Raw genomic sequence first — 14308 nt, forward strand, 5'->3', positions numbered from 1 at the left:
ATTAGTTTCAAGTGTCCCAGCTTGAAGGGGTTAAAATATTTAGCCACTTTTCATGAAGACAAGTTATTTGTTTGCTTTTTCAAACAGATTGTACAATCCCATCCATGCAGATTTAGTCTTTTTAATTAGGACCAGCAGGACATTGGGCAAGTTCTGCGTGCTAGCAAAGGAGCTCTCCTTCAAACATGCTTCGTAATTCAAACGTAACTCCAGCCAAAGCACAAGCTGAACATCACCCAGGGCTAACCAGGAAGCCCCAGATGAGGCGGAGACTCCTTTTTCCCCAGACCCTTTGGGATTTCCCTGCCAGAGGGAGGCTGAGCAGACAAGCTCCTGAAGAGCTGCCCCGCAGCACAACCTGCTGGCATCTCTCAGCCAAGGCAGGACTGCTCTAAATAAATTATCCAGCCTAGCAGCAGCACAGAAAGACAAGGTCCAAGGACATGAAACTACAAGGAAGTCGACCCAAAATGCCATAGAGCAAAGACCAGCTTTGCCCACAATAACTAGCTATCCAGCAAGAACAAAAAGTCAAAGCAGAGTCCTAACCCTGAACTACCTTAGGCCTTCTAGCAGATAGGAATCATTGCAGCTCTAGGCTTTGCTGTTGTTTAGCCTGGTTTCTTCTAGGAAAGCACAAACTTGCAAGCCCATACTTTGTGCAAGATGAAAGCATTTGCTCTTGAACCCACAGGCTAACCTCAGCCAAGTGCAACAAAGGTAATTAAGTTTCCTAAGACTTAGAGGCCATGGAAAGGAGACAACTAGAGTTGCGCTGGTCAGGGGAGATGCTGCAATGTGAACTTGCCTTTACTGCATACCAGAGAACCCACAGTTGAAAATGCCCTTAGAAATGCTTCAGTAGGGCAGGGCTCAGGTTTCCTTTTTTGATGCCAGAAATGAGCAGCCACTAGACAAATCCAGAGAAACCAGCTCCACAATATACCTCTGTTTCCAGAGCTCCCTGGGTGTTTTCTGACTATATGCATTAGCTGTTTTAAAGGTCACGCTTTAGAGTTCTGCACATGCTCCCCAATTCTCTAGACACCACATGGCATATTGCAAACTCACATTTGCAGTCGAAAAGTTCTTCATTCCTATTATTCCTTTAAATGTTTTAATATTCCATTATTTCCTTTCTTCTCTGCTGCCTAGAACAACATACTTGAATACAGGCAATTAAATAAGAGGGAGGTGGCATTTAGAATTAATCTAATCTAAATTTAATTCCAGGATGTTCTTGTGTTTTATTGAGAAAGAGGCTGTGCAACCCAATGAAACCCAATGTGCGCCAGACATGCTATGCTTCACAGCAGCAGAATGTTGGTTTTGGCAGTCTATTGGCAGATGTCTTCTAGATAACTTGGTAGAACCCCATCTATTGTTATATCGTGAATTCTGCAAGCAAACTTTCAAAGGTGTTGCATTTCCTCGTCTAATATACTCACTATTAACTACTGCAACACTACACCATGAAATGAATAGATTTGCCATCATTTGCAGTCTCAAAAGCAAAACAAGTGAAGCTATTCTAGGAGGCTGGCTTTGGCCCAAACAGAAATAATACGTTGAAGGTAGAAACAACCAAGTGAATGTTTGCTGCTGGTGACCTCCAACACAAAAAGAACCAGAAGGGAAGAAATCCTAATTGCTTCGGACTTGCACATCAAGCCACCACTCCAGAAGAGCCCTTTAGAGGACTGAATATGCAATCTACCTTCCACAGTCCCACTGCTCTCCTTCTTCAAGTCTCACAAGTAGCTAGATGCAAAACAGAACCACCAAAGCTGCCAAATCTTTACAACTGGGTTTCAATGTACCAGCCAGAAAACACACCTTGACTTTCAGTGGCCAGGCTACAGCCCAATATTTTTATTTTTTAATGCCTAAACTGAGCTAGTATAAGACAAAACCATTGGGGTGCAAAGAAAAACCTACTTGACATTTCTCTAGCTGGCACTGCACTTTGAGCACCATTGCAATAGGACAAGGGGTAATGGTTTTAAACTGAAAGAAGGTAGATTCAGACTAGATGAAGAAACTTTTTACGATGAGGGTGATGAAACACTGGAAGATGTTGCCCAGAGAGGTGGTAGATGCCCCATCCCTGGAAACAGTCAAGGTCTGGTTGGATGGGGATCTGAGCAACATGGTCTAGTGGAAGGTGTCCCTGGTCATTGCAGGGGGGTTGCACTAGATGAACTTTAAGGGTCCCTTCCAACCCAAACCATTCTATGATTCTATGGTAAGCATGAAGATCTCTACTTTGTGTGCAGAAATGCACTGAGGCAAGACTTGCTCTGGTGCTCAGCCTTACACTAAAAAGCTCAGTTTCTGCTGAGAAAGTATTTTACAGCTGGAAGTGCAGTAACTCAAATAAGAACAAAAAAGACAGGCTGTGCCAGTATCTGAAGAGGAGACCTGGACGTAAACATACCAGGACTGTGGGAACCGCAACAAACTTCTGATGAGTACTCACCTTCCTGTAAGAACCTGTTAAGAAGCCACAAAGATTTTTATGGTGGTGGTTTCTCTTAGCCATGATGTAGTTGTAATATTCTCACTGTGTCCATAAGAAACTCCCTAAGACTCTTGTAAATAGAATTGTAACCCAATTCCAACTCTTGTAATTATATCAAACCCACTTAAATTATGCCCGAAGGGTTTTATTTGTTTTTAATAAACCAATCTTAGAAAGTATCTGTTTTTAGAATAGAAAACTCTTTCAGAGTGTTGTTTAAGTAACGCCCCTTTCCTCTCCCTTCCCTTCCTACTCCCTCCAAGAAATCAGCACAGGAGCCTAATATCTCTTCAAAGAAAATAAAACTCGGTGCAACTTCACAAGCTTCCACTCCACAGAATCTGGTGTCCAACCTTGGGTCTATGAAGTGATCCACAGAGACAGAAAGAAACAAGGCCACAGTTAGTGCAAAGTTTATCCAAAAATTTCCCCATTTCCAGGGTAAGCAATTACAAGGCTGATGATGGTAGTTTGCCTTTGTGTAAGTGGCTCAGGCAACTTAAAAAAATAATAAAATACTGCAGAGCACTAGCAGAACAGCTGCAACACTGAGCCTTTTTGCAGGAAGGCACTTCCTACAGACAGGAGTTCACTTACATAGGAAGGGATAAATTACAAGGAAAAGCACTATTGCCTGGATTCACCCTATCAAAATGCAAGAATTTATCTGAGTTGCCTAAATAAGGAGAAAAAGAAGTGAGCTGAACCTGAGGTAGCACCCATCTCCTTACTTGGGAGTGAAGGAGACAGTTCTTACCTCAGTATCTAGAGCAGAGCTCAAAGACCACATGCTTAGGTCTATGGTTAGTGACTCACCTGCAGTTAAGGTGAAACCCGAGATCCCTAAGTAAAGATAAGTCTCTGGACATTGTGGTTGTAGAGCAGCATCTGCCTGACATCTGCTAACAGCTCAGAACAGTTGTGCTGAGAGGCAAACAGTCCTAAGCATCTCAACAGGGTGTAAGTCCCCAGCCACGCTGGGGGATGTTCCCACCACCTTGTTGCACAGATACTGCACATGGGCAGCTCCTGGAAGATGGCAGAAATCAGGGTTTGGTTCCCTTCTGCTGAGGAGAAGCCAATTTAAAATAACCTTGAAATACAATAAAATTCAGTCCCTCAAGCTTTTTTTTCCCCTTCCAGGAAACATCATGTGAATTTTGTGGCTTATACTTCAAGCCTTCCAAGGAGGGAGGCTCCCAAAACCACACTATCCTTTTACCCTGACAGATGCTCTAGCCTACCAGCATGCAGGTGCAGTCCATGCGAAAGCACTGCAAAATGCAACCTGATGCTGACAACCAAGTCATCTCACTTCCAAAGCAATCTCTTTCCTTTCCTCAACATACTCGCTGAAATTTTGACCTCAAAATTTGTATTGGGTAAGATTCAGGAAACTACCTCCCGTCCATTTCTTTCAAACCCCTTGCCTTTGCTGCTACTTGTGCTGTTTGCAGCTGTTTTCATAGCGCTTTCAACTTGATGATGAACAAGAAGTCTACAAAGTAACCTCTTCCAGGGTAAAGACTCCCTCCAAATACCAAACAGCCAAAGAATTTGGATAAATACCCAAACCAAAACGCAACAGCTCAAATTCTGAGGTTTGCCGGTTATCGGCCTCAAGTTTACATGCAAGCAGGATTAAAGAGCAGCCAACTAATTCAGAGTGAGACACAAGCTATCAATAATTCACAGTGAGACACAAGCTATCCAGCATTTTGCTATTGGTATGTACGTGTGTCATTCAAATAAGACGCATTCATCACTGAAGAATACTTGCCAAAAATCATGTGTTTTCTACTCACTCTCTCAGCTGCAGATCTTGGGAGGTAAGCTGCAACTGCACGTGCAATAAGGTTTCCAAATTACTAGCAACTCTGAGCTGGTCCTAAATGCAAAACAAAAACCAAAACACAGTCTGATGCTTTTTGCATGAAAGATAAAAAGCAGTGAATGGGTCTGTATACCTGGGAGACCAGTAGCTTACTGCTCTGAAAGCACAGCAGCAGTAGCCTGGAAGATGATCAGCATCTTCTGTGACATGTCCATACTTCCAGGGAGGTCTTCAAAGCCCCCGTACTTGGAATATTGAAGTAGAGCTAATTTGCTTAAGCCCCAAAAGCGCACTTGCCTGCTTCTGAACTGACAGGGAGAGGAATGAAAACAGAAATGCAACAAGATATGCCCTTCCAGGGCCCCCTTTATTAAGTGAATATAAAAATAAGATCATTTAAGTGCAGAGGCACAGTAATCCGCTCCACGGTGAAAAGGTATCTTGGGTTAGCAGTAAACAGAGTTTACAATGCTTTGTAAACAGACCTCTTTACAAGCAAGAAGCATACTGAAACATGACACACATTCGATTAAAAGTTCCCTGTTGCAGCAAAACTGCACACTTCTCATCTGGCAATTTCCAAGCACTTTGCAAAGGTGAGAGCATTATTTGCTCTGTTTTCAGAGCACACGTGAAACGAATATAGCACAAGGAACCTGCAGTGTAAACACTTGAAAAAGTGCCACAGCATTTTCCAAGGATGATGGCTTACCCCTTGTTAGGCTTATTTTACAATGAAAAATAATGGCCAAAGCTATTGTGCATTATGAAAGTTTTAAAAATTACTACTTTTTTTTCTTTTTTTTTTTACAGCAACCTGTTGCACAGTTGGATAAAAAAATTATTTTTTTTCTTAATACAGTACATGGCATTTCTCCTCGATTGCACTAGAAGTAAATTTGGAAGCACTTTAAGTTTGTGTTATAGGCAAACAGGAAAGAAAAACAAGTCAGGCAGGCTTTCAATCTCCTTTCCATCTCTCTGCCTGCTGTTTTATCTCCACCCTTTCACATCTCTGAGTCCACGTACATGCCATTGATCAGGTAATCCACTTGTGTGTAATCCTTCTTCTTGTAGCTCTCATAGGCCTGCATAAGGAAAAGAACTATAACAGTTATGAAAAAAAATGTACCAACTAAAAGCACTGCAAGAAGCGAACTTTTATCTACTAAGTACTGAGTCAGGGGCTCGGCAGCAATGAGAAGATATTCATTGTCCATGTCCAGCGTTTCTGCAAGGCCTGAAGCTGTTGTTTTGGGTGCATCTGCTGGAGCCGTGGTTGTTGAAAAAATGTGAGATGTTGACTTTATCTCATGCCTAGCTGTTGTTTCTGCTGTAGAGGCAGTAGTTAAAACCGTGGCACCTCTCGTAGAGCCCAGAGAAGTTGATTTACTCAAGGATGTTGCGGCTCTACTTGCTTCTGGCTCTAGATATAGCGACGTAATGACAGGCAGTGGGTTCGCAGAGTGTGAAATCTCTGAGGGGGTGAGTGCCATGGCACGAGTAGAAGTAGTGGAAGACATTCCTGCATCCTGTGGGATTAGGATAGTCAATGTTGCACTCGCTGTCTTTGGGCCAGCTCCAACAGTGGTGGGGCTGCTAGAGCGGGAAGCACTGGCAGTGGTGGTTGGGTTAAATTGCTCTGTTTGAGGCATTTGAGTACCTGCTTGAAAAATGACAGTGAGGGGAGCAGAAGTAGAAGTGGGGGACAATACTGAGACAGAGCTACTACTTCCTGATTTTTTGGTGGTGGTCACAAGCTTGATGAAATGGCTAGAAGTGGAAGCAGGGATGTGACCAGAAGTGGGAGAAGAGGCAGTGGATGACATGGCTTCAGCAAGGAAACCAGAACTTGCAGGGGCGTTTGAGGCTTTGGCAGTTGTTTCATAAGCTGTAGTGAGGACAGTTGTGTTTGTAACGTTTGTTGTTGTGGTGGTCGCTGTGGTGGTGGTAGCATTGCTTGCAATTGTTTTTCTTGCATTTGTCGTTACACCTTCACTCTGAATCTCAAGCAAATGCCTCAGTTGGATCTTGTGAGTCCGAGGAGTTGAGGAAAGCAGGTTTTCGACATTGTGTTGGTCAACCTGTGCATTCACCATCCTCTCCTTTTTCTGTGGATAGCTTTGGTGGTGAAACAGGACTGTTTGCCTTTTCCCACCGACAATTTCTTCAAAAAGACAAAACCAATAAGTTTCATAAGGATAAAACTCTCAAGCTCAAATCTGACCTCATACCCCCAACATGCAAACCAGAACACAAATTCTGCAGTACATGTAGTACAACTGGAATAAATCAGTCCTGAAGACAGCAAGAACGTGAAAACTCAGACCCCTGCTCCCTCTCGGGTTTTTTGGGGGTGAGGTTTTTTTGTTTGTTTTGGGGGGGGTGTTTTGCTTTGTTTTTTGCCAGAGACCTCTGGCATTTGCCCAACCAGAGAATTAATTCCACAAAAAGGAGGTAACAAAGTACTGACCTACAATGCCGAAGCACATTATCACCAAGAGCTGCAGCATTTACGAATGCCAGCTCCTGAGAAGACTCATGCTTTCAAAGCTACACAGCATGGACAAACCCTTTATGCTTAGATTCATAATTTTCACCTCTCAAAAGTGAGTGGAAATTTCCACTTACACCTTCGTACTTTGGGAGAATTTCCTTCACAACTAGTGTTCTAGATTTATAGTGACATAAATCCCATCTGCTTATCAAAGGTCTGGTTGCTATGTTGCAGAGAAACCTTTGCCAACCCAAAAGAACCGTGAACAAACTTTCTCTTTTTTTAACTTGGGTACGGAGAACTACTGAAACATACTTTAGAAGACCGATTCCCCAATCACCAACAAGCTCTATTTTGTTATTGCGCTAGTTAATTAAAATTGAAGATCCTGGCACTGGAAAGTCACCACGAGCAATTGTTGCTAAGGCTGCTCTGATTATGGAAGCAGCCTGCTGCCTCTGGCACAAAATCCTGGCAATCTCAAAAAAACCCAATGCCAAGACGTTTTCCTTTCTCTTAAAAAAATATAAATACATCTGTTTACGCCTTTATTTTCCAAAGGACAGTGTGTGGAGTGCAAATGGCTTGAATGAAGGATGTCCTCAACATGGAGACAAACTGTTACTCAGTAACAGCTACAAAAGTTACTCAAAGACACATCATGCAGGTGTAAGTGCCAGAGCCCTTACCAGGCTACTGAAACAGTTGTCTCAGTGAACCAACTTCACCTATGGAATCACCCTGCAGGCATTTCACAACCTATCTCTCTCAGCTGAAAGCCAGTCAAGGTCTAAATGTAGGCATTTAAAGCAAAAGGACCAGGATCCTGGATTTAGCAGGAGCCTGAAGCATAGCGTTACCTCCAAGCAGATCTCTGATGTCTTGTTCGCCAGCATTCTGGCACACGCTCAGCTGGTGACACTGCAAGAGGATGCAGTGATTCTGGTAGGGCACAGCCCAATTACAGTGATGGTTACCTGAAAACAGCAGAGAAAATGGGTCGCTACACACAGTATACTGAACACACTGCTTCATGGCTGTAATCAAAGAATTAGAAAAAAAAAACCCAACACGATAGCTGGAAGATCTGGCCTTAAAGGATCCTGACTCAGCCTTAGTGAAAATAACGGGAAAGTCAATGAAATCAATATAGCAACTGCAGCCTACATTCCTGCTTGTCTTCTGGTACCAACATCTCCTAACAACAGCAATTCACTCACCCAGACAGGGACCAAGAGAGTGCACTACAGTCTGGACTCATCTAAATGCTAGCATTCACCTAGATGTCTTAATCAGGGGGAAAAAAAAGTGCACTGAAACTGAGAAGACACCCATCTTATCACCCATGGGAGACAGCTCTCACCTCAGTGCTTGGATTTACACTGAAATTTACTCTTCATTTGCTGAACAATGATACTATTAGCCATGGGAGCCATCACAGAAATTGTCTTTTAGTAAGTCAAATCCCAACACAAGCTAAATAAGCTCATCACAGCAGGAACTCTCTCTCTTGGCATCCCTTTGAATTCACTAACTTCTTTCTGGGCATGTCTACATACACATAACCAAGCTTTGAGGGAAGGAATGAACCTCCCCTAATCAGCGCTGAGGAGACATCTCAAACACTGTGCCCAGTTTTGGGGTCCCTAGCATAACAAAAGCAGTGTTGATGTACTGGAGCGAGTCCAAGGGTGACTACTAGGTGTCTGAGGGGCCAAAGCAGATGATTTACAGGAAATCCCAACTTAACATCAAGGGAAAAATTCAGTTTCCACCACAAGGGCACTCAAACACTGGGCTGGGGGCCAGAGAGGTGGTACACTCTCCAGCAGGTCTTGAACAGCCAGATCTAAGTCGAGTTCAGACCAAAGATCTTCAAAAGATCCTTCCTGTGTAAATTATGCTATTATTTTATGTAATATCACAGTAGCACGCAATTAATTTATGGGACATGCTGTAACAAAAAAACCAGAAGAAGGTAACACAGTGCTTGGTCTGGGATGAAGCAGACGTGTGCCCAACTGACCACCCATCAGTGGATTAAAGGGAACTGAAGTCTACAGTAGGATAAATTAATTTTGTGTTTATAAGTGTGACAAAGGGCAAAGAAGACACCTATGTGGTACATATGGCTATATTTAAAGCTCTTATCTACAAATAGAGTTACTCTCACTAAGGATTAAGGCTATGGGAAGCTTGAACTTTTCATTAAAAAACCATTTATGTTACCACAGTTATTAAGAGGGCTTGTGGAAAACTTACGAACTTGGAGAAATTCCTGTACCAAGAACTGCAATCTGTTTTGAAAGTCCTAAAGAAACTAGTCAAGGTGGAATTTTACTGTCTTTGATAAAATGTTAAGAAAGTGCCTGAAACCATTCAAAGCCTTTAAAAAATGGTACTTCAAAAGCAATAAAATAAAAAGCTTCAACAGTCACACAGAGCAGGAGATACAGCAGCAGCCCTTCAAGAAATTAAAATCCACTTCTCAGAAATGAAAGCATGTTTGGATGTGCCCTGACTACCCACCCCACCTCCTGTCCCTCGGTCAGTAAGTCACACTAGTGGAGAAACATAGACCATCTACTAATGTAAATCATGCCATTTCTCACTTCTTGGGAAGGGGAAAACAAAAAGGCAGCAGCTATCTTGCATTGGCTACTTATCTAAGTCAGTCAGTTCAGAAAGGTCAGGTGATTAATGGGGTCAGCATGGTTAAAGCATCCTGGTTTCTGCTGCCATCAGAATCCAGTTGCTCATGAGTTCCCCGTTGCTCCCCATGACAAGCAGACACCTCTATTGAACCAGACTACCAGACTGGTTAGTACTCTCTTTGATGCAACTCCAGATTGAGGCTCCAACTGATGTGTCCACTGCAAGATCCCTGCTACCCAGTGGTTCCTTTTTGCTCACTTCCAATTAGGAGAGAGAAGAAAAAAGAAAAAAGAAAAAAAAAGAAAAGAATAAATAGAAAGTGGAAGGACAACAAAAGCTCTTCAGAGCTCTTTTGAAAGGAAACCACATAGGCAGATGCCAAGGTCTTGCCCTATCAAACTGGTTTATTTCATTTTTAAGCCTGCTGTTACCAGAAAGGAATCGCAGATGCCCAAAGGCAAGCAGAACCCAGGTAAGCAGTTGTATTGTGGAAGTAGGGAGCAGGAATATTTGCTCTCGCAGCCATGTCATATTTTCCCTTCATTTTCCCCAGAGCATGCAAGATAGCCCAGAAGAACGGCCAAGGGGCTCTGTTCTCAGAGCCAGACTGCTCCGACGGCCAAGAGTTTTCCCCCCAGCCCTGGGCTGGCCACCCTAGAAGAAACTTGGGAGAGCTCTGAATATGGCTGGGGATGCAAAGGGAAGAGTACAAGCTTATCTTACCTCCCAACATGGGTTCACTGTGCTCACCAGGCATCTGGGAATTCCGGATTGCCAGATCTTTGCTAGGATGCACACCTTCTCCATCAAGTATATCACTTACCCTAGCAGCATATGGGGACTTGAACCCATTCCATTAGACAACATACGGAGGTTAGAGTTACTATCCATGCTGTCAGCACTAGAGAGTTTTGCTGCTTTTATTAGCACATAACTGAAGTGTCAAACCGTCTCATGATATTGGTACAATCGTTTTGCGTATGTTAGTTTGCTAACTATGTATCCTGGCCTCTGGTGTGGATATTCAAAGACGATGCTGGAATAGCTAGATCAGCAACCATTTCCTTTTCTGCAGGGCACATCTGAAATGTGAATATACTGACAAAAGCAGTTCTTTTTGTGATAGTTGCACTACTTCTCTAAGTTAGTGATGTTCTGTCAGCAAGGGTATATATTACATCTACAGAAGAGAGCCTAACCAGCTAGGAATGTTATTTTTCCACTTTTCCAAGCAATGCAGCTATGAAGATGTCTCCCCATGCAACTTTGGCCTGCAACTTAACACCATAATACCTTGAAAAATAACAACCACTGCTCCTTTACTGCCAGTTACATAGGTGTAACTATTCTGACATCTAAGCCTCAGGCCTCACGTCTGTAATGAAAGCAAGCACAAAAATAAACATACTTGGGGAAGGTGGGAATGGAGAAGGAGAGAAGTAAAACTGATCTTAAAACCTAAAGCTTATCATAAAAAAAAGACATTTCAGGTCCTCCTCTCCAGATGATCTCTCTGCACATGGCTATACATTTATGTCAAGAGTTTGTACGTTTTCCATCTCCCTTGACATCAAGCAGTGCAACAGACTGGCCATCAAGTAACAAATAGGAATTAAATTGCTTCAGTGGGCTTAATACAGAAAGTAAAACCCGAAAAGCTTTCAGGTTTAGTTTTACGTGGTTTCCTAAAGATGGAACAAGTCACCTAATTGTAGAGGCTCAACCACCTCTGTCCAACAAAGCTAACATTCAACTGGACTTGCTGTGTACAAAATACATCAGGAGAGAACAAGGTGAAGGGTATAAAAAAAAGTGGCTGAAGTCAGCAACAGGGCAAAGTATGCACTCAGATCATCTCCCAGCCCTGATCACAGACAAACTAAATTCCTTATGGCCCTCCTCTGGAAGAGGCAGCAGATAGCACCTTGTCTACCTTTATCAAGATATCAGGAGGTTAAGAAGACACATGCACTGTGTTGAGAGATTCTCAGGTGGAACAGAAAAACATGCAGTGCTACAGACCCTAAATGTCAGCACAGTCAGTGTGAATGTGTCATCTCTCTAGGGTTTACTACCTTAAAAAGCAGAAGCTGAAGTTTTCACAGCTTTGATGCCTGGGAGACAAACCCACTCATATTTTACCTCCTAAATAAAATGTTTAGTTTATAAAGGTGCTTTCTTTCCACTATGAAGAGATGTTTCATTTAAAACAAAGGTTTGAAACACTGTGCATTAAAAAAAAAGGCATCTTTATGATGTTCCTATCAATCTGATTGTCAGACATTCATCCACCTGAGCCAAGGTCTCATCTTCACCACTCCAGCCCCAGTTTGTAGGTGCTACAAGCTTTCACATGCGGCTAGATAAGATAGGGCAACTCTGAAAGACTCATTTAGAAGTTTAATGCTTTTTAAAGACATCTCAGAGGTAGACAGCAGAAGGTTTTCATCTCCCCAGACTTGTTTAACCCTGTGCCTGGTTGCAGGATACAACTGGTTTCTTCTAAGGCAGAAAAACCATAAATATCAGTGAGCAAAGACTGCTCATTCCAGTGCAGCTGTCTTCAACAGCACTGTTCACTTGCAAACATCTGGCAGCATGGAATAATCATTCTTCAAGTGAAGTGACCTAACACCGTTTGCACGCTACCAGCGCACACCAAGTGCACATGCATTCTGTTTCTTACGGAAGCTACAAGGGCCCTGGGATATGGTTGTTCTGGATTCAATTTAACCAAAGCTGTCAAAAGTTATTTAGCACCGCGGGACTGCACAGAGAAGCCGTAACTGTAAATGCCTGTAAACAACTGGAATTAAGAAAGATAGTTGTCAGGGGAGCAGAAGAGACCTTTAAGGAACAGAAAACCCAGCTGGAATTCCAGCTAAGGGACAAAGAACCTCACCTGAACCACCTGGGCTTTGACAAGCCTGCCTGCACTGGTTTTCAGTTGTAAGCTTGTTTATTCGTACTACATGGACTCCTCTCCCTTTCAGGACAGAAAACCTGTGTTCACATATACAGAAGGAAATCAGCAGGAAGAATACAATGGCAGTCCACATCTTCAGGGTTGGCCTTGCAGGGATGCTTCTCTTCCCAGAAGCAATTCTTTCTTATATCACTTTCAGATCCACTACAATATACCTATTAAAAAAAAAAAAAAAAAAGAAAATTATCAATTTATATCAAGAGAGTGTTCTACTAAACACACTCCTATCAGCAGGGATAGAAAAAAAATACAAAAGGCAAGTATCAATACACACAACATATAGGCAATGATGCAGAGGCAGGAAGAGAAAAGACCATACCCAAATTCACAGAGAGGCTCTTTCTTTGGAAATGGTACTTTGCTCTTCTTCCCTCAGGCCCGACCAGAGAACAGCTCAAGTCAAAAGCCACATATACAAAGCCAAACTCAAAGTCCACAGGCGTACGGCAGAACAGACATGATGGTTTTTGACTCACTCTGTCTTTAATGTTGTTCCCAGGCTCAGCAGAAGGGTTTGCACCAGCTTGAGCACACTGATAATACGGGGAACTATAGTCCTGGCCCTGCCTTTACACTAAGTCAGTCAAACCCAAGCATCAACCTTAGTTGATTCTTGCTTTGATTTTCCTGCTCATTGCAATAAGGTAAAAAAACCTCTGGCTGAAAACAAGCAAAAGCCAATATTTCCAGTTTTCCAAGAGATTACACAAACACATCAGCTGTTGCTGAAGAAGTAAGCAACAGTAAGCCTTCATTTCCCCACATAAAACAATAAATAGGCAATGTCTTTTCTTCATTATCAATGAACACACGAGACTCTGTCCCAATGGATGGGCTCTCATCCTTGAAGTCACTGGAGCAGCTCCTGTTGACTTCAGAGCAGATCGTCAGCTTTTACCTGGATTTACCCTCTTGTTTCCAAGACTTTTTAAAGCTTTATATGAGCTTCCAAACTGTTCAGCCTGAACCAGACCAATTGTAAGTCTCTTTCCTAAGTAGTTTTTAAGGGCAACCCTCTTCCTCATCACTGGAGCAAGCTTTAGTCCTCACCCTGCAGTTATGAAGAGAAATGTCATGGCCTTCGAAGAGTGCTGAGATTCAACTTTGCATGACATCTCAGAGGTGTATGTGACGACTGCAGTAGAAGATGCAAAGGCAGTTCACGACACAGAATGAGTAGCATATGTGAATGGTATAAATAACATAGTGAAAAACATCCAACAGTCATCAGTAACATGCCTAAGACCCTGATTTAGCCATCCATGCAAGAAGTTTCATCCTGAGTTCTCAACTCCAGCTGCAACCATGCTTGTGAATTTAAGAGTCTGAGTAACAGCCTTTTTTTCCTCCAAGAAAGCCCAAGACAACATTTATTAGCTTTGACTCCCAGTTTGCAATATTTTGATGCTTCACACCATGAAACTTTTGTTTCCAAATTTCCCTCCTTACTCTATGTCCTAAAGCCCCAACAGGGTAACAGAGTTTTAGCCTCAGAACCACCCTGCCTGAAAAGGGTGAAACATAAACAGCTACCGCAAGCTTCGCAGAGGACACACAACACAGAGTTCCACAATGGACTACCAAAGAGTCAAAGGTGGGGGCAAAACTTGATGCTAAAATACAGTGTCTCAAATTCAGCATGCCTAGTCACCCTACAAGTTCCCTAAGGAACTCAGAGCCTCCTTCCTGCCCTTTTATTTATTCTAATAAAAAGAGTTATTTTGCATGTTGAAAATAGATGGAGCATTTCTACATCTTCTGCTCTCCCAGAGAGCAGGGGAGCCCAAAAGGACTGGGCTGCAGGGTACTTGCACA

The 14308-nt window shown here is 42.7% G+C and overlaps 1 protein-coding gene across 8 annotated transcripts in view; it reads right to left on the bottom strand.

Annotated features, from left to right (window-relative positions):
• Positions 1–4691: 4691 nt before the first annotated feature.
• Positions 4692–14308, bottom strand: part of C16H11orf24 (chromosome 16 C11orf24 homolog) — a 30344-nt gene continuing 20727 nt past the window's right edge. For all 8 annotated transcript variants that reach the window (XM_069803487.1, XM_069803489.1, XM_069803485.1 and 5 more), the window contains 3 exons: positions 12410–12648; positions 7713–7829; positions 4692–6522 (listed from right to left, as the gene is read on the bottom strand). In XM_069803487.1, coding sequence (XP_069659588.1) covers positions 5363–6522; positions 7713–7829; positions 12410–12566 — 1434 coding nt within the window. In that variant the 5' untranslated portion in view covers positions 12567–12648 and the 3' untranslated portion in view covers positions 4692–5362. The remainder of the gene's footprint in view (positions 6523–7712; positions 7830–12409; positions 12649–14308) is intronic.

This window comes from Haliaeetus albicilla, chromosome 16 (genome assembly GCF_947461875.1).
Source record: "Haliaeetus albicilla chromosome 16, bHalAlb1.1, whole genome shotgun sequence".
Lineage (NCBI taxonomy): Eukaryota > Metazoa > Chordata > Aves > Accipitriformes > Accipitridae > Haliaeetus > Haliaeetus albicilla.